The sequence below is a fragment of the Impatiens glandulifera genome, chromosome 4 (assembly GCF_907164915.1).
Source record: "Impatiens glandulifera chromosome 4, dImpGla2.1, whole genome shotgun sequence".
NCBI classification, from domain to species: Eukaryota; Viridiplantae; Streptophyta; class Magnoliopsida; order Ericales; family Balsaminaceae; genus Impatiens; species Impatiens glandulifera.
Window position 1 is genome coordinate 60257092 of NC_061865.1, and position 26771 is coordinate 60283862.

The 26771-nt window shown below is 24.3% G+C and overlaps 3 protein-coding genes across 3 annotated transcripts; 1 reads left to right on the forward strand and 2 right to left on the reverse strand.

The window, feature by feature from the left end:
- Positions 1-2599: 2599 nt before the first annotated feature.
- LOC124936309 lies at positions 2600-3958 on the reverse strand. The gene is made up of 4 exons (XM_047476798.1): positions 3848-3958; positions 3562-3762; positions 3395-3458; positions 2600-3260 (listed from the first exon to the last, which is right to left on the reverse strand). Exons 2-4 carry the CDS (start codon positions 3708-3710, stop codon positions 2988-2990), a joined length of 486 nt encoding a protein of 161 aa, XP_047332754.1. The 5' UTR covers positions 3711-3762; positions 3848-3958; the 3' UTR covers positions 2600-2987.
- Positions 3959-8909: 4951 nt separating this feature from the next.
- Positions 8910-11101, forward strand: LOC124936618. Its single transcript, XM_047477132.1, has 6 exons — positions 8910-9166; positions 9265-9518; positions 9594-9851; positions 9938-10315; positions 10392-10609; positions 10711-11101. The coding sequence occupies exons 1-6, from the start codon at positions 9027-9029 to the stop codon at positions 10960-10962; spliced, it is 1500 nt and encodes a 499-aa protein (XP_047333088.1). The 5' UTR covers positions 8910-9026; the 3' UTR covers positions 10963-11101.
- An 8274-nt stretch (positions 11102-19375) lies between these two features.
- Positions 19376-23716, reverse strand: LOC124933954 (extended synaptotagmin-1-like). The gene is made up of 14 exons (XM_047474405.1): positions 23178-23716; positions 23011-23085; positions 22819-22926; positions 22700-22732; positions 22502-22591; positions 22286-22411; positions 22073-22216; positions 21562-21993; positions 21353-21487; positions 21070-21273; positions 20726-20998; positions 20499-20630; positions 19871-20173; positions 19376-19781 (listed from the first exon to the last, which is right to left on the reverse strand). Exons 1-14 carry the CDS (start codon positions 23370-23372, stop codon positions 19560-19562), a joined length of 2472 nt encoding a protein of 823 aa, XP_047330361.1. The 5' UTR covers positions 23373-23716; the 3' UTR covers positions 19376-19559.
- Between the last annotated feature and the right edge of the window lie 3055 nt (positions 23717-26771).

A 26771-nucleotide genomic window follows, 5' to 3' on the forward strand; every position in this document is an offset into this window, starting at 1 on the left:
CTTGAAATCACGTGGACATAATTTTAACGGCGTTGGTTATGGAGTTAGACAGTGGGGTCCACTGGTTTAGTTGCCTTTTTGCTTTTTTCTTTTTTTTCTTTTTTTCTTCTTATCCCAAAAATACTGTGTCTGACTCTACTAATGTCCCATCCTTACACTTTGTTGTCATATATCCTAACTTTTAAATATTAAAAATTAGATATTTCATATATATATATATATTAAATTTAAAATATATATATTTATCCAAATTTATAACTAGTGAATTTTGGTTTTCAACAATAATTCATGGTGGAGGTGTTTAGGGTAGTCAATTGAATACAACACAAAAACACAATCTATGAACTAATCTATGAACTGAACACGAAAAATTCAGATTGTATTTTTTTTGTTCGGGTTAAAATCAAGTTGACTTGTTTAACCTGATTTATAAACATGTCAAAAAATTGGGTCGATCTAAATAATGAAAAGTAGATCCGATAACTCGTTTACAAGTTTTATTTGTTGAGTTTTGTATATTTTTTTCATATACATCCACTCAATTTCTTTATTAATTTTTTTATCAAAATTCTAAAATTCATTTATTATTAAAATTTCTTATATTTTTTTTTCATATCATCTAATTAAAATGTTATCTGTCAATATCTTATATTTCTCCATTTAACACCTTAATACTGTTTATTTCATTTTAAAGGAACAATTTAAATAAAAGCAATGGAAAAATATAAGTTGAAGTCAAGCTTATTTTTGGAATTTTTATTCAAAATTTAATATTTTCCATTCACTTTTTTTATCCATTAAATTTTTTTAATATTTTTTCTATTTAATTTGTTTAAAATGTAAAATAATTATTAATCTTTGAAAAAATAATTTTAAAAAAAGTAAGTGGATAATTATTTTATTCAAAATTAAGATAAAATTATAAAAAAAAAAAAAACAGATCAAGCAAGTTCTAATGGGCATTTTTCATTTTAAATATATAATTATTAAAATATGTTTATTCATTAAAATATTCAGTATAGTAAAGATAAAACTGAAATATGTTTAGTGTTTTTTAATAAATTATTTATTAAGAATTATAGTTTTTTTTATTATATTTTTAATATAAATATTTACAAGAAATTTAAACTTAATTAACTATTTAATATAGATAAAAAAATATTTATAAATACATGATAAAAAAAAATAAAAAAAAATTATAAGTTGTATTCAATTAACATAAAATTTAACTTTACATCAAATATATGAAAAATATAATATTTGCTTTCATGTTGACAAATTTTCTACAGAATCTAATATTTGAGTCGAAGAGACTCAACATGTGTCGTACAAATTATTATGAGTGGATATTTATTTATTTACTTTATTATTAAATAATTAAAGTATTTATAAACAAGATGATAAGTGTTAAAAATATATAATTATTTAATTAATCCACAATAAAATAGCCTCCGTTCAATTCCTATCCTTTTCTTAATTTAATTATAAGGCCACGTTCTTCCTTTATTATTATTATTTTTTTAAATTCCAAGTGGTATTGAGTCAGCATTTAAGCATACATATCCTATCTATGATAATTGATAATGATGTAAATCTCCCTAAATTATTTAGGACACGAGTTTTTTTATAACAATAAAAATTAAATAAATATAGATCCACTAAATATTAAATAAATATATACTTAATTAAATTTTAAAATATTATTTAATTTAAATTAAATAATTTATAATATTTTTCATTCTAACTTAAATAAAATTTTAATAAAATAAAGTATTTTGTAAGGTCCCACACGAGGCAGGATTACGAAAGCCAGCCAAGATTGTTCAAATGTTCCCTTTCTCACGTGACCCACTATGTTACCCTCTTTTTTCCCTTTTTACTTTTTTTCTTTTATATTTTTTTAATAATTCAGATATTTCTTGAATTTTTTTTTTTTCTTTAGATATATGGGTTTGTTACGGGTGTGACTCCTTGCCTCAGTTTAAATATAACCCGCTAATATGCTTAACTATCTAATCTTACTAGTAAATTGCTACTAATTTTATATTGAGAATTATTTTTACAATTATTGTTATGAATAATGATATTTTGAATTTTGATTTGGATGGTATGAAATGAAACAAGATCAATGGAAATCTAAAGGCCACGTAGCCACCTTCAAAGATGCCTATCTTGCTCCATATCATAGGCATGTGCCCATATCCTTTCAAAATCAATCCTTATAATATTCTATTCTTATTTTTATTATTTTTATCCTAATTTGCTTGAATTATTATTTTAATAATATTAATAAGATATACAAATTTTAGACAAGATATTAATTTTAAATATATGACATCTACTATATTCATGTAGGGTATTTTAAATAAATTATTAATATTGTCTCATTTAAATTCTAAGAAAAATATATGAAAAAACAAATCATAACTTATACAATTTATAAATAATTTATTATTATTATTGTGACATGACAAATTAATTATTTTTTGAATAAATTTTAAATAAATCATGAAATATATTTTATCATTTAAAAAAAAAAAGTCAACTTGGAATTAAATTACAATAATAAAATAATATAAAAAGACAACATTATCAACAATGAAAAAGAGAAAAAAAGTGAATATACATCACTTTCAATCCCTAAACATTTTTTTTAACAATGGAAAAAAAAATGAAATATATAGTTCATCTTCATCTCCTTCTTTATTGTTAAATCTCTAAACCAGAATGAAATGCTTCTCAACCATACTAGATTTTTACTTGTAAGTAAAAAAAAAACTTAGGCCCCAAATCTAAAAAAAAAAAAAAATTTACCATAGTAAATGGACCATATTGATCATTCAACTATGTACAAACACTTAACTTTTCTCCATTTTTTCTCAAAGAAACCAAAATTTTTCACCTCATTAGTTTTTACCATTGATTCATTCTCAACATTGTCAAGAAGAAAGGGTAAATCATCCTTATCCCCATCCTCAACATTATCTTCAAGCTACAGCTGAAATGCTGCAATTGTCGAGATCTCGGCTCAAGCAATCGAACCCCTCAACCCTTTTGGCAGCCGGTTTGTGCACAAATTTCATTCGTCCACACGAAGATGGTGATGTTGCAAGCATTGTTTGTGCAGGGGATGATAATGGACTACTACTATACATGTTATTGACAAATCGAGTATCTTGTGTTATTGGATTGGAAGTCCTGCTTGGAGGAGATCCGTAAAAATATGGTGGCGATGAAGCCACTCCAGAACCAAAATTTCCCTGTAACAAACAATCAATCAATCAATCTCAAATCTTCAATAGATCAAATTGGATGATGAATAACCGCTAATCACATGAGATCTGAACTTCAGCAGCTAATCTAAACCTAAAACTTCAGCTAATCATTCAAGTACCTTAGGGAGAATAAAATCAAAAAGCTCGTTTCCTCCTTCAACCTCAGCCGCCTTCAATTGATGACTGAAATTGGATATATATAGTTCGATTTAACCTTTATAATTCAGTAAATTAACTGAATCTGAACAAATAATGTTATATAGAAACGGCGGAGAAGTAGCTTTACCTAGTTTGATATCTCGGAGGTTTGATCTGTCCATTAGTGGATGAATTTAGAGTGACGATGCGACGAGGTTTAGGGCAAACTAGTGCGTTCAAAGCAGAAGCGCTCATCTCTTCGCAAACGGACTGTTGATAGACGCAGCGATTCATCATCTTCTTCTTCTTCACTCAAGGTAGATCTATATCTCCTTGCTTAATCAAACACCTAAAAACAAAATTAAACACAGTATTAGTCATGAGAATACTAGATCTAGATTGGTAGAGAGAGAGAGAGAAGAGAGATAACCGACCTTTGGCAGCCTCAATCGAAGGGCTCTCCTCCCGACCAGAGAAGAACTGAGAGGATTTTCCGAGCAGAAAATGCGGAGGGAGGACCGAGGAAGAAAGAAAGAAAAGATAATGGTAGTATTGCTCTATTTATGAACCCTTATAACGCGCTAGTGTGTATTAAATTTTTTATTTTTATTTTTTTTTTGTTTTTGTCTAGTGTGACTTATTTAGAAATACATCAAATTGATTTTATTTGTCAAAATTTCAAAATAAAATTGATTAGCTAAAATACTTTTTCAATCATTTAGATTTAAAAAAAAATGGGAAATCAAGACACAAAACATTTGAAGTTTAGTTTATAGAATATAAAGTTAAATAGTTGGCCCAAATACGCGAAAAATCATTTAGGTGTTTATGTTGTAATTAAAAGCCCGTTAATGCTATAGGTTTAAGATATTTTGTAATGATATTATTCGAGATCGCCGTATAACGACAAAAATAGTATTTTCGTTTAATCATTATTTAGTGATATATTCTCTTAATGATTAAATTATTTGAAATATTAACTTTAATATTTTTTTTTATTAAATTACATTATTATCAATTGAATATTTTGAACAAATGATTCAATTAAAAACTTTTGTTTGGTTACTTTTTAATTTATAAATGTATTTAAATAGAATTCATTTGATATGTTGTATTATAATTGAATAAATTCAAATCGAATTAATAATAATGAGTATATGACACAAAATATTAATATGGACATATACATAAATCATACAATAAATTGAGGTTGAATTGTTTTAACCTGGCTAAAAGATGAGAAACATGTTTAGTTGAGTAAGAGACATTGGTAATTAAATCCTTCTTTCAGTCTCACGGGCAAACACTCAAGAAAAGGAATGGAGTCGTCGAACGAAGTGAGAGGATCGAAAAAAAGCTTGACCAAAAGGTAAAGATAGATGTAATTGAGTTCGACTTTCGAGCCCAAGCCCTTTAATAGGTTGGGTGCTGGAACGCATCTTTCTCATATCGATCAAGGCTTGAAAATTGAAATAAGGGATGCGTTAGCTAGGCTTTTTCTTACCGGAGTGCTAACTAATCCCTTACGTTTTTTCACGCAATAACTAATTAATTTTATTATAAATATATATATATTTATATATATTATTTTAAAAATAATTAATTTTAAAAAAATTGCATATGCACAAGTTTATCTTCTCGGCTGCTCATTAATTATGGTTTTTAATTGATTTTAATTACATATAAATACTTTAAAATAACAATATCACAAATGAGTGTGATTTGTTTGTGAATAATTTTTTTAAATAATCTTATTTGATAATAAGTAATATGTTTTTTTTCAAATCATTATATATATATATATATATATATATATATATATATATATTATCTTTATAATAATTAATTACTTATTCTATCAATCAAAATTCCTTTTTTATAAAATTTTAAATTAAAAAAATATATATTTAAATAACTTAACTCAAATAATTACAAATAATTTATTCTTTCATCAAATTAATTTTTAATTAATAATATACATTTTCAAATAATCCAAGACGAAATAGGCTAAGAACATAAATACTCTAGAGCTCCTTTGAAATTATTTTTTTAGTTCTTTTAATTATACAAATGGCTCTTATTTTGTTTCAAACATTAAATTATTTCATTAATCCATCAAAATTAAATTTTTTTAATAAAATTTAAATATTATAATAATTCAACTAATTAAAAATATAAATAATTTACTGTTTTATTATCTAAATAAAATTCTAAATATCTTGCCCTAAAACAAACTCTTGGAGTTAAAAAAACTGTATGTATCAATTAAAATATTTTAAAATGCAAAAATATAAGAATAATTTAATAAAAATATCAAAACATATTAACTAGTTTTCTGAATCTATATCAAACAAAGGTATGAGTCTTGCATTATTTTTAAAAAATATTATATAATCAAATATCGTTTTATTCCGCCTCTATTAAATCAAGTTATTACATTAGTTAATTAAAATATTATATACATATTTGTTTGAAATTTATTTTATAAATATATTAATACCTTTTATATTTTATTACTAGAAGATAATATTTTCTCAAAATTAAGATTAATTATTAATTTTTAAATAATTCAAAATTTATTAAAATAAATTCAAATTTTAATAATTTATGTGATTTGATAGCTAAAAAATATACTATAGAATGGTTAATTATTTTTATAAAATTATAGAAAAAGCACATTAAAATAGTTCTAGAGATGCCTAATGCCTTGATATGAAGTTATTTGTTTTTTTTTTAATAACCTCCATCAATAATCATTTAAAAATATCAAATTTAAATATTAGAAATAATTTAAATAATTTCAATGATTACTATTTTGTTTAACAAAATAAAGTTTTGTACAAATAACTAAATAAAATAAATAATATATATTGTTATTTTTTAAAGGAGAAGAGACTGATAATTCACTGCTAAAAATGATGTAACCAGTTCTTAAGTGAAGTGTGAAGCAGGTGAGATTGAAGAATCATATCATAATTAATACTCTGACATCAGTACTGTTTGTTAGGTCCAAGAAAAATATTTTATTTTATTTGATTTAACATCTTTTATAACATTATATTTTTTAAATATAAGTTGCATTGAAATTAAATGGTTAGACTACTCAAATCCAGATCCACTGTAATATAAAAAAAAAATAGAAGGAAAAAATACAATTAACTATCTCGAAAGTCCTCTAAATCTAAATGGGTAACGAGATCGCCAAACAAATCAACTCGGAGACGTTATCATAATAATAATAGTGTAAATAATCTTTAATTGCTTTTATTATTATTATTATATTGTGTCTACTTTAGATAGTTGAAATTTATTTCTATACATATAAAATCATTTTACTTTAATTTACTATTTCTTTTGACTGCTTTATAATTATTTGGTTGATTTGAAGATAATCTTATTATAGTAAATGACATTTAATATATAATAATTTATTGTATGGTTAAGCAATTGAATCAATATCTTAATAGGGATGTTATCATTTTGTTGTGATTTTATCTCATGTTTGAAATTTGAATTTTGAATATTTTCAGATTAAGGTTTTTTTCTCTTTCTTTTTCCTTGTAATTTTCTCATTCTTTATAATATAATAATTATTGATTAAAAATAAATATTTGGCTGATTTAGAAGAGATTAGAATGTCTTTTTATTTTTTATTATTTGATCTTGAAAACTAGCTGAATAACATGTAACTAATTAAATTAGAGTAATACATTAAACACTAAACTTTTGTAATAAAATCATATTATGTTTGATTTAGTTAGCATTTTTGGTATGGAGTTATTTTCAAAATTAATCATATTTGTTAAGATAAATATTCAATGTTGTTTTATCACAATGTTTGACCCACCCACCCACTCACAAAATTATTAAAAAAATATATAAAGTTTAAAATTGATTTTTTATAAGGTTATTTTTCTAGATTATTATCTAATTTATCATGACTCAAATTATAATGTTTATTTTCTTATGTTATTAAGATTTTCTTAGATTATGAATTTAGATTATTATCATATTTTTAATTTCTTTTTATATAAAACTTATTTTATGCATCAACTTATTTGATAGATTATTGCAATTTTTTACCTACATACAAAATTTCCCTGAATTATGACCTAAAAAATTAACAAATATGCCTAATTCATTTTTGATTGAAAATGAAATTAATTAAAAAATAAATAAATCAAACCTAGTAGTATAAATTTTAACCCAGTAATCATAATGTCAACAAACTCAAAATAATATAAAATATATGAAATCATATAAAAATGGACCCGAATTATCCACGCAACTCTTAAATCTGGATCACGTCAAGACATATTTTTTATAAATATTATTATGTATAGGCCGGCCTCAAAGACAGTCCTGCGCAGCCCAATAACTTAATTTAAAAAAAATATATATTTAAAAATAATAATAATAATAATATTTACCAACAAACAAAAATAAAAATTTAGCGGATGGGAATTTAAAGATTCTACAACTATTAATAAATTTATCGACAATCTTCATCAATATTTTTGAAGAGACCTCTTATTTTGTCATAATAATAACGTTATAATAATAACGTTGTGTACATGCAACAATTGATTGCAATAACTGAACGATCTAAAGTTAATTTTGAGTCAAATGGTACATTAAAAAATAACCAGGATATTGATCCATCCACTCAATTCATTAAGCTTACAGTTTTCTATCCAATTTTTTTAATAGTCAAAACTTAAATATCACTCCCTCACTACAATAATTCTCAATCACATTTATTCAATTGTAATGCAAAAACAAGTTAATACCTCGTTACAATTTTTCAAAATAAACCTAAAATACATCACTAAAGTATAACCAGTTAAATAAAAATAAGAATTCCGCCAAAGCCCAAACTTCATGGCCTAGTCTAAGTAAAATTATAATTGAGTTATAATTATAAAAAACATTATATTATAATTATAAAAAAAATATTAACAATTTTATTTTATGTTTTCTAGTTATTTAATATTAATATTATAAATAATTAACAAAAAAATATTTTTTTTTAAATTTATTTATTTATACTTTTAGTACCTAGAATCTTAAATTTCAAACCTATAGTCTAAATTAAGGTTCTATTTCTATTAAAAACAATAATTAAGATTACACATACTCTAATTTATATTCCACCTTATTGATATTAGAGAAGCACTGATAGATAAGGGGACCTTTAACTACATTAAGAGCAAAGAATTATTCCCAATTAATTAATCTTCTAACACAATATTTATACTTTTATTTGATCCCTGACGTGAAGTGGGGTCGATTCTAATCTCATTAATTATTATTTTTTGTAACCAAACTAATAAATTACCTCAAAAAATATATATTTTAAGCTACGAAAAATCTCGACTTTGTTCAAATTTTATTGAAATTTATACTTAAGATGAATAATTGTAGGGTAAAAAAGAGTATGAAAAAAGTGAAATGTTGGGAGATAGTATAAGATAAGTTTATTAATTAATTAATGTGTTTCTCTTTTACTACAAAAGGCAAAGCAAATACACACTTTAATGGAGGACTCACCACTTTGCTCTTTTGATGAATTAGAGAGATCTTGATTCATTTCATAGGCTTAAACTAAAGAAGATGCAATGCTGCCATGAAACCTATGGCAAGCTCTTCTACAATGTCTCAACCTTCTTGTTCATGTTCTTCCTCTTCATCTATTTCGCATCCTTTTTTCTTGCTAAACTCTTCTTCATTTGCGGAGCTCCAATCTTTCGAAGGTGATGATAACTATAAGGGGTTGTATATTCATATCTCTTTTTTCATTTGGTTAATTTTTGTAACAATATTGGTATTATATCATGGTTTCTCAATGTAGAAAACGAGATGAGTATTCAAATGATGTGTTTCACCGCGAAGAGGTTGAGGAGGAGGAAGAGAAAGAAGAAGGACAATGGTATTTTCACGACGATTGCATGGAGAGGAATTATGTTTTCGAGGAGGAAGAAGGGAAGATTAAAGAGCCATCGGATGATGATTTTAATGAGAGTTTCGGCTCGCCATGTTCACAATTTGATGAGGTTGAACCGAAGATATCTGTTACTATTTCAGATTCCACTTCTTATAATGACGGTAAATTTCTTACTAAGATTTTTCATACATTTGAAGTGATACCTATATATTAATATTTGTTGCCTAACACACAAGATACCACGATTCACAAGAAGGAAAAAAAAGAGAAGGGAAAATTTACGCGTGACGAAAATTTTCTAATTTTTGCACCACCCAAGATGGAAACAAAGAAACTTGTTGGAGAAAAAGATGCTATAGATATTCAAGTTGGTCAGTCTTCCTCTTCGTCGCGAAGAAGTTGTCCTAAGTGGGAATCGTACGCCATGTTTAAAAAATACGACGAAGAAATGTTATTATTGGATAAAATCAGTGCACAAAAGCTCCACCAAACAGGTCATTATCAATCAATAAAGTTCTCCATTTAATCTCTATAATAATAATAATAACAACCATGTCACAACTAAAAAAATGATTTTCAGAGTCACTCCGATCGATACATTCGTGTCCAAGATCATTATCCGAGAGAATAACAAATAAACTCGCGCTTAAAAAGAAGGACTCGCCGTCTAATTACTTTGTAGACCCATACCATGAGCTAGAGGCGGTTTATGTTGCTCAAATTTGCTTGACATGGGAGGCTCTAAGTTGGTACTACATTTATTTTCATCGAATTAGGGTTTCACGCCGTGCCTATGATCCAGGTTGTCATGGTGGCATCGCTCAACAATTTCAACAGTTTCAAGTTCTCTTGCAGAGGTACAATGAAACTGAGCCATTTGAACGTGGTCGAAGGCCTGAGATTTATGCTAGGGTTCGGATACTCATTCCCCAATTGCTTCAAGTTCCTAAATATGGAGGTTGAATTAAATTCATATGATCAATACCAATATTTGATAAAATTTCATAATCAAATTTATGTTGCCCTAATTGTAGACACTAGCAATGATAAGGAAGGGGAAGTTACATTTGGCTCAAGAGTTTCTTCCATCTCATTCCTTGTCATAATGGAGGAGGCCATAAGAACTTTCATGAAGTTTCTAGAGGCCGACAAAGAGAGTCACAACAAAATATTATCGGGTTTTTTCAAAAGAAAATCTAGAGGTTCCATCGATCCAACTCGCCTTCCCCGTCTCAAGAAAATAAACAAATGGGTAATGAAGTCAATTCATCATCTAAAATTAACATGTTTTAGTTTAGTCGAGTAATATTGTATGTTCTTATTTGTTTGATTTATCGTGTTAATACAATGCAGAAGAAGGTAAAGATAGAAGAACTTACTAGGGTTGGGAGTAATTTCTTGAGACGAAAAAAAGAGAAAGGATGCGAAGAGAAGTTAGAGGTTTTGATGGCTCACATTGATCTAAAATTGGTGTCTAGGGTTTTGAGAATGGAAAAATTAAGTGAAGATCAACTACAATGGTGTGAAGACAAGATAAGTAAAATTGAAGTCGTGGATGGAAACCTTAGGAGAGATCCTTCTCCGCTTTTTTTTCCATCTCATTAATCGCACTTAGTAGTGCAAACTAATTTTTCTTTTACTTGTAATAATAATAATAAGATTTAAAATTTAACATATCTCATATGATGTATAATATGCTGTAAATAATATAACTTAGCATCTTTAAAATCTTTTTTGGTTAATGTACCAAGTGAGGGCCTATGATGTGCCCTAAAGATCAAACAAATGACAATATTATTCTTTTCCTTTAATAAATTTGGAGGTCATGTATAATTTGACATATAATTAATCAAATATTGATTATAAGTAACATTTACTTTTAAATATTTTAATTACTCTTCTTTATTTTTAAATAATCATTAATATTGTTATGATATAGTTTATAAAAAGGATTTCAATTAGCATTCCAGCTTTTTAAAATTAGGGTTCATCTACTAATTAATCCTGTAATACTTTGAACTATTTTATATCTGATTTATTTATGAATCAAACTAGGCCTAAGTTTGAACCCATTGAAAGATGGACTGAGTCAAAAGAGAAAATATGTATAGAGAGGACCATAATTTCAAATTAAACCATCTTTATCTTTTGTATAAAGAATTTAAAGCTCTATTAAAAGATGCTGTAAACAGAGTAGTGCAATTAATTTTTTTTTATTATTATTATATATACTTAGAGCTTGTTAGATGTTGGGTTACTTGTGAATTTTATTAGATTTGTTAAAAAGATTCATGTTTGATAGTAAAACTAAATTATAAGTTTTTAATTGTTAAGTTTTATTATAATGTTTGTATTTATTTAAGATTTATAAAGTTATAAGTGTATGAATTGAGCAAGTAGACAGTAATGTGAGATTTTATAAGAAAACTCAAATATCAAATTAGCTTGATTTGCAAAAAATTATTTAAGTGTGATTGGATTGGTATTTTGAATAAATTTAAATTGGTTTTACTATTTTGGTTATAATATATTAAACTTTTAATCTAACATATATTTGTAAATATTATATGTATATTTTTAATGAAATGACATTAAATTGTTTTTCAAAAAAAATATTATATTTAATTGTTTTGACAATTTTTTAGGTATACAATTTTATATATTTAATAATTTATATTTGACCTGTCAAAAATTAAAATAATTAATAAAAAAAACAATTCCACAATAATAATTAAAAAAAAAAATCTTATTGATATATATATATATATACCTAATTCACGAGCTATTATTCTTCCACTTTTTTTCCTTAAAAAAAAAGTAACCAAAGAAATGAAGCCCAGCTTGAAGCCCAATACCAAACTCAGCTTGCTCAATCCGATGTTCGGAATGTCACATGCTCTCAAGTCTCAACTACTAATTGGTAAACAAAAATGTATAATTTTTTTTGTACTAATAATTAAAAAAGAAAAACTCCTAGATAATTAACTTATTTTAATCATTATTTTCAAAAGAAAATCCATGTTGTAGGTTTTTTAATTACCTAAAATAAAGTTATCAAATTCATAATTAAAACAACGATATTGTGAATTAAACTACAAATATATATAATCAAAAAAATATAGTTGAAACAAAGGACGCTGACCCTTAACCAATGCACAAGAAGCACCCATGTGGCTCGCGGACTGAATTGTCTACCAGGCGAAACCTTGCTGATGTAGGTGCCTGATCTGAAAAACTACGACCCAAAATCTTATTATTATAGATTATTTTTTTCCCAAAACTTGTTCTTTATCCTCTTATTTTCAAACTCAAACCCAAAACATGATTTATGAATATCAAATTTATTATTAGTATTATTATGTTGTATTTCCAAATAACTAGCTAAGTTATTTGAACTTTAAGAGTTAAGTTTTTTATAAACATAATTCATAATTTAGATCTCAAACCATGTTAAAAATTTTAAAATCGATAGAATAACTTGTTAAGAATATTAAGATGTTAATAAAAAAAATTAGACACATCTATCCATAAAAGATGTGTTTGATTTTTTTAAATAATTTATGTCTTCTTCCAAATATATTTTACTGTATATGATTTTAAGGAATAATTAATTATAAAAATTATATATTGAAACTTGAAAATAAATTATAATTATATACATGAAACTTAAAAAACTAATAAAATAAATATGTTTTAAATTGATTTATTAACATTATTTCTATAATTATAATTATATTCTTATTTTTGTTTTTATAATAATTTAATAAATATATTTTAAAATATTATTTTTATTATATTTTAGTTTTTATAATAAGTTAAATAATATATTTTTATAATATTATTATTTTTTATTTAGTTATTAATTTTAACTGTTTTATATTATTATTATTTATTCCATTTATCTATAATTTTACTATTAATAATATAAAAGAATATTAATATTAATTTTAATTTTAAATTAAATATTAAAATATTATTAAATTAAATTTATTTTTAATATTAAAATATACTTATAATTATATTCTTATTTTAGTTTTTATAATAATTTAATAAATATATTTTTAAAATAATATTTTTATTATATTTTAGTTTTTATAATAAGTTAAATAATATATTTTTATAATATTATTATTTCTTATTTAGTTATTAATTTTAACTGGTTTACATTATTATTATTTATTCCATTTATCTATAATTTTACTATTAATAATATAAAAGAATATTAATTTTAATTTTAAATTAAATTTCAAAATATTATTAAATTAAATTTATTTTTAATATTAAAATATACTTATATATAATTATTATTTTATATCAGATTAATCAAAACATTATTTAAGAGTTGTTTTTATAAAAATAAATTAATATATTTTATCAAATATAATTTTTAATGTAAAAAACAATTAATATTCGATTGAATCTATTATTTTTTTCAAAGTTAATAAATATTTTTAATATTATTTTTATTTTAAAATTTGATAATAAAAAAACAAAGTTTATTTAAATATTTTTATACAATTTTTATTTCTTTAAATTTTGTTAATTTTAAATTTTTTAACTTTAAACTTATTATTTATTTAAATATTTTTATATAATTATTCAAAATGTTAAATAAGAAAATTATGTAATAAATTTTATGTTAATTTTATTAAAATAGATAATATGATGTTTTAATTATATATATATATATATATATTTAAATACAATTATATTTTTATAAACAAACAATTATTAAATTTATTTTTAGTATTTATTATATTTTTATTATTTATTATATTTAAATTAATTTATTAATATTATATTTTAAATATTATTTTTCTTACATATTTTATTTTTCTTGTGGTTATCTCTAGCTATGTAAAAAAAAAAAAAGTTAGATATCTCTTATAAACTAGTTTTTTTGAAAAATTTGTTGGGTTAGCTAAAATTTTATTTTAGTTTTTTTATAATATTTGTATATAATATTAATTATTAAATATTATTATAAATAAAAAATAAAAAAGTATATTAAATAAAAAAAGTAAATAATTATAATAATAGTTTTGAAAATAAATAGAAATGAATAAAAATAAATAATATTAATATTTTTAATTTAATTTAATTATTTTTAAATATAGTTTAATAATAATTTTATTTATTTATTTTAATTAAAACTTATAAAAAAAATATATTCTTATAATTTATTTTAAAACAAATTATTTTTAATTTAAAAAATTTATTAATATTTAAAATTAAGTATATAAAAATTATATAATATATAATATCATTTCCTAAATCGTGATCAAGAGAAACATGCAATAATGAAGTATGAGCTCGACCAATTAAATGAAACAAGACATTATGAAAATATCAATGGCAATTCATTCAAATCTAGTAAACGAAAATTACTTAAAGAGTTTTCAGAGGTACGATATTCAATTTCGAGTATCGGTTGATCATCTCTTTTATTAAGTTGCTAGTTATTTCGATCAAGAATTGATGTAATATATATATGATATAAATTGATGACGTTCTTGGTTGGTTTAATATTATAGTATAATTTTAAATTAATTTAATTATAACAATTCAAAGTTTAATGCATCCTCATGTATATGTGGTGAACGATTGCGTCTAGCGAGATTGCTCAACTAGTTTAATTCAAAGTTTAATGCATCCTCATGTATATGTGGTGAACGATTGAGTCTAGCGAGATTGCTCAACTAGTTTAGGTTATGGATTATTTGAAAAATGGAAATGGAACCATTAAATTTAACAAATTAAATTTTATTAATATATAAAAAATTAACAATTAATAAGACATAAAATAGAATAGGATAAATAAAATTTGAAAAGTTTATTTTCAGTTATAAAAATAAATAAGATTAATTTTTAAATAATTAAAATTTTATATTATTATATTTATATAAAATTGTTTTATTTTTATAATTTTACTTTTTTTTTAACAATTATTATAAAACATTTTTCAATAAATTTATCAAATTTTTAGTTAGAATAAAATTAAAATATTCCAAATAAGTATATGAATTTAAATTCTGTCAAATTAAATAAAAAATATCAATTTATTAATTAAATCATATATTATTATACAAAATATTTATTTTATATTTTTTATAATATTTGTAAAAAATATATTATAAGTTAAGAAAATATTTTTTTAATATTTAAATGATATAAATAATTATAATAATAATATGAATGTATAATGTATATTTTTTACAACTATTTTTAATTTATATTTAAATTAAAAAATATTTTATAAATTTAAATATTAAATTTACACATTTATTATTTATATTAAATTTATATATTTTAATAAAATATAATTATAATTAAAAAGTTGTAATGAAAAGCTTTAAATGTTTCTAATAAAAAATAATGTTAAGATATTTTTTATAAAAAAATAAAATTTTATAAATATTTTAATTTTTTAAATTATGGTAATTTTAATTTTTTTTTAAATTTAAACTTTAAAATTATTATTTATTTTCATGTTTAAATATATATTTTTCATTATTAATAATATAATTTTTTTTTTAATTTAATATATTTTTTAAAAAATAAATTAAATCTATTTTTAATATTAAATATAATTGATAATTATATATATATATATATATATATATATAATTATTTAACATAATAAAACTATTAAATAAGAAAATTATGTTATAAGTTTTAATTTAATTTTATTTAAATAAATAATATGTCTTTGTAATATTTTTATATTTAAATTATATAAGTTATTATATATATCACATATATATATATATTTAAATAGAGTTATATTTCAATCTAATTATTTTATTTATGTGTTATATTATTATATTATTTTATAAAAAAATAAGATTAATTAAAAATATTATAATACTTAATTTTATTATATATATATATATATTTTTAATATTGATAAAAAAAAAAAATATTAAAAAGTTTATATAATTATACCACTCTAATTTGCTAACATACTACCACTCTAATTTATTAATTTTAAATATTTTTATTAATTAAACAAAATAAAGATTAAGACCAAACTAAATAATTATTTTGAATAATTATTATATTAATTAATTAAAATAAGGCCAAAATAAAAATATATAATAATTTGAGAAGATGATTGTATTCAATTTATACCAACTTAATTTTAAAATACTTAAATAAATAAATTGGAAATACCAAACTAATTATTTATATGACTTTAAAATATATAAAAATAGACCAAATAAATTTATTATTTATTAAAATAATTTTGTATATTTTGGTAGGATAAAATAAAAATCGGGGACAGAAAAATTAATTTTAAACTTGCTCTAATTTTGAAAAAAGATAGTGATCTAGAGTAACCAAACCTCAAACAAACGTTGGTTGTAGTAGGTCCCAGTCCTCGTCCAAAGGACGCGAACCTACCAAATCTCCCGTTGTAGCGAGAGTAAGATGCTTATGTGTCTCACAGGATAGGTTAACCCCCGAAGCAACAACCATCACACATTACACTAACGGAACGCGGATGAAATGCCCAACACCATGCTCATACCCACGTCCGCAATTGGAGGCCGTCTTCCTCCTTGCGTCGACTAGATAAACATTAGCCGCGAAGTTTGATTTTTCAAATAATACTCAATTAAACAACTTGATTAAAAAGGCAAATTATCACCTAATTTGGTGATCATTTCGTCTATCAATATAGTCTGAATCATTGCCTAAGAAAATATAAATCGGCTAAGCAAGACAAAATAACTTTTGTCTAAAATACAAACGACTTCGATATCAACTCGACCTTGGCGGTTTATAAATAGGATCTCCGGACCAAGACCAAAGACCAAGCTGGAAAGAAGATCTTATCTAATCAATCAAGCTCTAAACAAAATATTTCATTTTATGTCTTTATGTTTTTTTAGAAATATTGTATAAAGATTCTAAACTCGTTTCTGAATTATCCAAAAGTTTCAACAATAGGATTAGGATAAGAGTGTTCTCCGACTCAATTTAAACTTTCAATAATGTTGTAATTTATAACATCGATCAAAATCGAAAATCTTACAATTCAATTCAGGTGTTCTTATATACCGCTCAATTACTCAATTGCTTGATTTGAATTTATCCTAAAACTACCTCAGAACTTACCTCAGAACTTTCTATCGGAATCAATTTGAACAAATCAAAATACCCAAATTTAATTTTTGAACATTTGGGACTCAAGAAAAGTGACCTCAAAACCTCCTAACACATTTCAAATGGTGTTAAAAAATATTTTTAAATCAATCCCAATTGATTTTAAGCATATTTTTTTTTAAAATAATTGTTTCAATAAAATCTCAGTTTTGAAAATGGCTAAAACATATCCCCAACTAGAGGTTAATGCTTGATTTCAGTTCCTATAAACCAAAGGAACCTATTGGTAAACCTAAAACCTAAGCTAACACTTGTAAGCCTAAAGTCTATTTTTTTTTGTCAATCCTATAGAAGCTTCATTGACCCCCTTCCCGGTCGAATGACATTTTCAAAACTCTTTTTTCAATCCTCAACATTTTCAAAACTCTTTTTTCTAATGAGCAAATATGGGTTGTTTTGACAAATTGTTGTAATTTTAACAAAATTAAAATGTTGACACGACCACCCAAATAGTAATAACCCAATTTCAACCTTAATATTTTTTAATAAAATCGTCATTTACTTCAAATTATGGTATTTTTAATGAAAGCAAATGGATATAAACTAATGAATTATTATTATTATTTTTAATTTAAAAAATTAACGTACCTCCTAATATAGTCATTGATTTTCAATTTAAGGTGTTTTTTTATTAAAAAGTGTCTCTTAGTACCAAACAAATAAATATTATTATTTACATTAATATTAATAAATTATAAATAATTTGATAATGTTGAGTTTCTATAATAATCCTAGAAATATATTCATATAATTTATTTTAAAATATATAATTTTTAATTTAAATAATTTATTATTATTTTATATTAAATAAATAAAATATATATTTAAATACATAATATTATATATATATATATATATATTATTAAATATTCTGAAATGTTTATTTTTTTCTTAATTATTAATTATTTATGTATATCTAAATCTATTTAATATCATTAAAAATAAATTATCTAAATATATTAGTTTCTATAAATTTATATTAATATATAATTAAATATATATAGAATATAAAAAGTAGTGTATTGAGATATAATATATTATAGTTATGTATTAATATGATATATAAGTTTAAAATTAATATTTAAATCTATATTATGATTTATTAAATTTTTTTTTTTTTTTTTGATAATAATTAAGGTTGAGAAATTTTAAAATAAATAATTTAATAAAATATAAATAAAATCTTTATCAAACAAATAAGTATATTTAAAATTCATCAAATAAAATTTGAAAAATTATATTTATGATTTATTTATATTCATTTTTAAAACAAAAATAATAATAATTTTAAATTTTTTAAATTTATGTTTTATTATTATTATAATAATAATTTTATATATATAAATAAATAATTTAATAAATATATATAATTATTTAATGATTAAATAAAATTATATAAAATAGTATAAAGATATATTAAAATGAAAAAATAATAATAAGAGTTATATTTATATATAAAGGATGATGTATTACATTTATTTTATTTATGTTTATATATAGTTTAAATAATTAATATTTTTTATTATAATTTTTATTAATATTTAAAATTAAGCACATAAAAAATTAAAATATAAAAATTAAATTTATAAATATATAATTAAGTAATGAGTTATAATTAATAATAATTTATATAAAATTTAATTCATTAATATTTTAATTATATATAAATATTTAAACATATATAATAATTAATATAGTATTAATTGAATTAGAGTTGTTCCGAGTTATCTTAATTCTTAAATTTTGTGGTTGTTTTGGATATTTGTTATAACATAAATGAGTATGGTCATATAAATTATATTTGAATAAAATGAAACGCTGAAAATATATATATATATATGGGTAAATGGTAAAAATTGACTTTTATTTGTATACATTATTAATGAATCATGCAGTATACTTTTACTCATAGTAATTACACACCACTTCACAAGCTATTTACTAAGCTACAGATCACAAACATGTGCAATTTTAAAATACATTTATGGGGTCGGTCGATAATCGTAATAACTGTTTCTTCCCGTATCAATCATTCAGCCGCTTGAAGATTTCTTGCTCAAGGTGGGAGATGAATTAAAGATTTCCTGCCCAAGTTCGCTAATCTTATTGAGCAAGAGTTTCTGCTCGGTTTCTAGCTGGACCATATACTCTTCTTGCATATCGTAAAGGCTCTCTAGCTCACTTAGAGACGTTGAAACTTCATCGAGGTTATCATCTTCAACCAATGTCTGGAGTTTTATCATTATTTGTTTCATCTGTAAATTTAAAAAAAAAAAAAAAATGAATCAAAATAGCTACTACAAAAACCTGATCAGTTTTCAAACGTGATATTATTTAGATTCACCTTATCAGATATCTTATGTGCTTTACTCGAGCATGGTTCAGAATCCAGAGTTAATCTCTTTTCGAGTTGAGGATACTTTCTCGTGATTCGAATGTGAATCTCTCCCGTTTTCACCCCTTGGAGTGGTATCCAATTATCATATGGCTGGTTAGGAGGCAGTTGCTGATAATTCACAATGCACTCGCCAATGCTTGAAGTCGGTAATAAAGCGTTATGATCTTTAACATACAACACCAAAGAACCTCCATCGTCAGGGAATTTAAACTCTTCGTTCCATTTCGGTTCTAGAGTCTTGTACAATACCTGAAATCGACAGGATACAAGTGCAAGTATTGTAAAGATTTTCCAAACTTTCAAATCTCAATTTAATATTATTGTTAAAATATTTCCCAACAGAAATATGATAAATTTTATTAATACTGGTTTGAAGGAAAATGTTGATATATTAAATCTTATGTTTATAAGAATATCTTATATTATAAAATTAATTTGATTGGATTACAATGTTATTCAATAATAAGTAACATTCTCAATAATAAACTCCATTTTAGTTTTTCTTTTTGAAAAACAGAATTATCTAAGCATACAAAAATAATACACAATAGACATATTGATTGCAAATTCTAACCTTGGTTTTTATCTTTCTTTTACCATGGTGAATCCTTACATATGGATCACTTGTTCCTCTTAGATCCGCGGCAATAAGATCTTTTGCTTCTATGAGAACAAGTTCGATCCAACCATTCGCATCCGTAGAGCCCTGATATGTTTTTTAAAGATACGGGATATCATAATTCATTAGTTACATGATGAGTTATTCAAATTAGAAAGAAAAAAACAGCAAAATTAGCATACCCTCGAAGAAACATCGTCAGTCTTCGAGGCCTCTAACCGAAGCCGCAGTTCTCCTGAATCAACTTTCTCAAGAGGGATCCATACATCTCTAACGGATCCCTCAACAAGTCCTTCCAAGCTTACACGAGCATTTCCGAGTTGCTCGTCTCCAAATCTATCTTCGTTATAACATCTTACTTTCAGACACTCACCACTCGCTAACTCCTCAAACTCAAACTGTTTATCCCACACAGGATTTGTATTGTGCTTCAGGGTTCTTGTTCTCTGGAAAGCCTGAAAAAAAGGAATTGAATTGAATTTTTTTTCTAATTTGATCAAGAGAATGGAGACTATAATCAATATACCTTTCCATACTGAAGTTTAACGTAGGGATCATTTCCAATAAGGTTTTTTGCCTCGATGACAGTTACAGAGATTTTCCTCCCAGTGTTGGATGTTAAACCGGAGGAGGATCCAGAAAGTGATCGAGCAGAGCCGGGATGGAAACTGCTCAAGCTATGCGAACCGTCCGAAAAGTGCCATTCTTTTAAGATAAGTCCCACAGTTAACTGATTCATTTCAAGTTTAAAATGAGTTTCGCATTAAAACAGTTTAAGAAAAGACAAGTTTAGTATTAAGATTATTTACCATTACAGAATTCACTCCTTCAAAGGGCACAACCATTTCAATTTCATTCCCACAAAACATAGCATGCTGAGCAACAACTCCATTGTCGGATCCAAGTGCCCAATACATTACCGAATCATCAGCAACATGTTTCATCTGTTCATCATCGGTGGAACAAGACAAGTAATTAACGAGAAACATTTAGAAACAAACAAAAGTAAGATAATTACCTTAATTTCACAGCTTGTTAAGTAATTATACTTGACACTGCCAGGAGAAGATTCATAAAGATGAAACTTGAGAATCCCTGTCTCATCATGTAATACCATATTGAAAGTTGAATCCCATTTGGGACTTGATCCTGACCGCACATCTGTTCTCCTTGACAACTGTTCGAGTTCAACCTCCACAAATGTACTTAGATCTTTCTCAACAGGGTTATAACCTTCAGAACTATTATTACTACCATTCGACACTAAACTATATTGTCTTTTAGAAGGACTCGCCTTCATGTTACTACTCAAAACTTTACTTGCAGAAATTACTTTCACATAAAGAATTCCACCCGCCGCCTTTTTTCCCAAGTCAACCGGAGGCAAAGACAGACAGCGACGACGAGGTTCAACCATTGTCTTCTCTAACGTATCATTTAGAAGCTTGACCTGTTAGAATACAACAAAAATAATAAAAAACGATTCCTAACTAATTTCTGAAAATATTTCAAGAATTCAAGAAACATACAAGCCAAGAAGAAACACCAGGGAGTTCGGTTGCGGGCAAAGATTGGCTTCCACCACCTCCGAATGCAACATTGATTCTAACCTCGGGAGATGATAAGAAAGAGTACAAGACGCCTTTTCCATCCAGAATTGGCCTCAAAACAAGCTGTAAAAACATGGAAAAGAAGAACGATGATTTTGGAAACACGAAGAAAAGGAAATAAATAGTTAATACCTCTCCCTTAATGTGAATACTGTTTATAACTATCTTTGCCATCCCCTTCAATGGCTTGGCTAACTTGGCAGCTAGCAGAATACTCATGTCGTTTGTATCCCACTCAAAACCCATCTGCATAATTCTCTGCTAGGACAAAGAAAACATACAAAAATTGGGTTTTATCTTGTTCAATTGTTAAATTTGAGTAATTCCAAGTAATTTTGTTTAGGTTACCTGGTCTCCAGACATTGACCAGCGAGTTCCATGAAGACCCAAGCTAGGAGGACAAGAACCCAGTGAGAATTCTTGCAGTTCAATCTTCTCCTGCAATGTTTTTAATAGTTTGAAAATATTGTAATAAATATTACAGTCTTCTTCATCTTCATAGGTGATTCACTGCACAAGAAACAGGGGAATGATGAAATGACTTACTATAAATGGAGGTTTTCGATGCTTCAAGCGTTTCTGCAGAAGAAGAAAGCTACACATCCATATCAAAAACATTAAGAAGAAAAAAAAACAAAAAGAAACAAGAGATTTCTTCTATTGACCTCAACCATGGATGAGAATCTAAGAGAAAGCTTTCGATTAATGAAGTTAAGCCAAACTTCATTTAGTAATATGTTCAACCACTCGCAGTGTTCCAATGGGGTAACTGGCTGTATAAATTTAACCAAAAGAAGAAGATTTAATTATCCAAACATGGAATTAATAAATCAAAAGTAATAACTTGAAATACTAACTGTTTCATGTAACTTGATTTGGTTCAATCTTCTTTCTAAAACCTGAGCTTGGATCTGAGCCTGATGATTCCCATACTGAACAAATGCAGATCAAGATTTGGGTTTAGGCATTTTATCAAACACAACAGTTGCAAAAAAACCATTTTTTTTTTACAAAGAAAAATTACCTGATAGGTTGCCCAGACAGCAATTGCAAGAGGAAGGAAATTAGTAAAGCAAATGACCCATCTCTCGACCGCCCAACCGACCAGAATCAAAACAATCATCCATGGAAACAAAGGTTTATCATTCGACAAGTAATTCAAGAACTCTTTAGCCTTGTTAACGTCTATACCCCTCGTCTTTCTTCTAGCTCTAGTCATTTTTTCTTTCTTTTCAGTTCAATAAAAGCAGTTCTCCCTTTTATCAATTTGAGCTGCACATATGCCAAATTGACGAAGACCCAGTAATAAAGACACGACTTGGTGCAATTCCCAGGTCGCCTTAATCAATGGAGGTCAATATATAAACAGTACCAATTCAGGAACGGGAAATTGCATATAAAAGCTCGAATCTTTTTGTTAAAATTCTTAGCACGACTGAGAAGCTCTCCGAACCCGTCATCAGCAATCTACTTATCTCTCGTCCCTTCCGGCCGGCTCCGGTCAGCTGGAGTCTAGAAAGTGGAGACAGGGGATGTTAATTCTCCTCTTGATAAGTAAGTATAGGTGGTAGACATGAAAGATGGAAAAGTCAAAAGTCAGATGCAATTTCTAATTATTATAAAATACACACTTTTATACAATTATATTTATACAAAATAGTGTACTATTATTTTTAATCTATATATAAACAAACAACTATCATTTGACTAAACGGAATGTTAAAGTGCTTGTATCTTTTACAATATTTAAATCAACAAAACTAATAAAAATTTATATTTCAAAATTAATATAAAGTTTGATAAATGTAAAACATTGTATTTATATAATTTTATTATGATTTATATATATAATAAATGTATTGTTCTCTAATCAATCACTGGGTCATAGTATCACAACGCGCTATCTGTTTTTGTTTGAGTCAAGTTCTTAATTTGCAGGTTAATCCGTTTATAAAATTTAAAATAATTAAATTTAAAAAAAAATAAGATTAAAAATAATAATAAATATATATATATATATATAAAAGTCTTTATTTTCACATTAATTTTATGTTATGAAATATAGATTAAATATTTGAATATGAACAATTGACTCATAATATTTATTTACAATTTTCTTTTTAATCGGTAGAAATTAATATATATAATAATGTTTAATTTCAAAATGTCTGAATTGTTGGGTCGAGAGATGTGGTTAATTTGAATATATGTGAGAGTAAATATATATTTAGGTTGAATTATGAGTTGACCTGCACATAAACTTAAAACGGTTAAAAAATATTATAAGTATGTTTTAAACTATTAACCTAACCAAACTAAATACAATCATTTAACCAACTAAGATAATTAGTTGGTGTTGAATTTTGTTTTTAATAAATATGTTAATTATGATGACTATTTATATAATTATTTTATATTTGTTCTGGGATGGGTTATATATATTTAAAAACAAAATCAAAATTAACAACACCTTAACAATATAGTCAACTTAATGTATTTTAATTAAAATTAAAATTTAAACCTTTAATCTATTAAACAAAAAAAAAATCCACTTAAATTATCTAATAGGTTAAATTAGTATGTAATTAAAACAAAATGAATGATAAGACCTAACTTTTTTATTTTCTTATTGATTGCTTAAATTATGAAGTCATAATTAAAGGGTTTTACAATAGTAAATCATAATTTAAGTGCAGATTTTAACATTATAAAATACATTAGAGCTTATTTGATATTTTGAGTTATTCAGTTTTTTTTATTGGATTTAAAAAATGATAAAAAGATATATTAGTTAGGTTTTTAATGAGTTGAATTATTATAATATTATTTAATATTTTAATTAATAAATTAATTGAGTGTATGATTGATAATAAATCAAATATAATAGTTTTTCTTTTTTTTATAAAAACAAATAATAATAATTCAAACCAACTCTAGGGCTTGTTCATGAATTCACTATTAATTAATGTTAGCATACGTGTGAATTGTTATAATCTATTTAATTATCACTTAAAAAAACAATTTATTTATTTATCCATAGTTAGTGGCTTCATTAATTTAAGCCAATATCCTTACATTGAAATATAATTTTAAAAGGATTTGACTTCCATATGAAGTTGATAAATTCTTTCATAAATTACTTTTATTAAAAAAAAATACTTAAAAACTTATTTATATTATATATATATTATTATTATAAAAATAAAAACTTTAAGATTGGGTTGCTAGCTATACATGTTTTTTACACATGTATTTATTTTTTTACATTAGATTTTTGTGTATTTACTCTTATCAACCCTTTTTTTTTATTGTTTTATATATATATATATATATATATATATATATATATATATATTTATATTATTTAATTACAATTCGATCGTATTTAGTTATTATATAAATTCGAATTTGGATCATTGTTATTATATGACAGAAATTTGACAATCACAGAACTCAAACTTTAAGATTAAAGCTAAGTATTCATATTGTTTCTTTGAAAATACGTATAATGTGATCATATTTTTTTAAAAAGTTTCAAAAGGCTAAACTATTAATGTTTGAGGCCGACAATAGAATTCAAAGTTTCAGGCTTTGTATAATAAAAACGGTCCAAATTCAAACTCGAAATAATAATTTAACAAATTTAAAATTGAACTTTTTACTTAAAAATGTATAGAAGTGAAAATAGAGTTTGGTAAGCTATTTCTAAAAATAATGGATTCATTAATTGTGTTAGGAACAGCCAATTTCCAAATAGCTCCAATAAATAATACATTATTGTCTCAAAATATATATATTTTTTCATTTGTTTTCCTAATATTTTGTCATTTTCACCCACCAAAAAACATAATAATTAAGTATCCATTCTTGGTCGGCTGCATTATCTTATGAATGGGTACTATGATATGGCCACTTGTGTTACAATTTGGATCATTTATTAGACATATTCAGTGAATAGAAAATCCCAATAAATATAAAAGAAGAACCCTAATTGTTTGTATAATTTAATAAAGTCATTTCTTAATCTATTTATTTATAATCAGGTTGTATTTATGTCAAAATGTATTAATAATAGTTTAGCTTAATGCTAAATCATAAGATTTACAATCATAAAATAATGAATTAGAGTCATCATTATTATTTAAAAAATATCATTATCCAACCAAATACCCATCCCAATATAATGTAATTCAAAAATTACTTTAACCTAAGAAAATGGAGAATTGAACCAAAAAAAGTGACATTCACATTCTAGATTGGGGACCACTAAGCTTCAAAATTCTAATTCACATTTTAGATTGGGGACCATTAAGCTTCAAAATTCTAACCTTCTAGCTCTACTTTCCAAAAATTTAAATTGTTTGAAACCACTCGTAAATTTTCTCTTATTATTATTTTATGTGTGCTTAATATGATTTTTATATAATCAAGATTCAACAATAAAATATTAGGTAATTAGCCAAGGTGAAAAAAACAGAGGCTAAGTTTTGATGGGTGGACCTCTTCTCTATTGGGAACATTAGCTCGGTTGGTATTGGTTTTAGAGACTGCCCGAAATTGAATCTTTAAGACTACGTATATTGAATTTGATTATCACTCAAAATGTCTCGAAATTTAA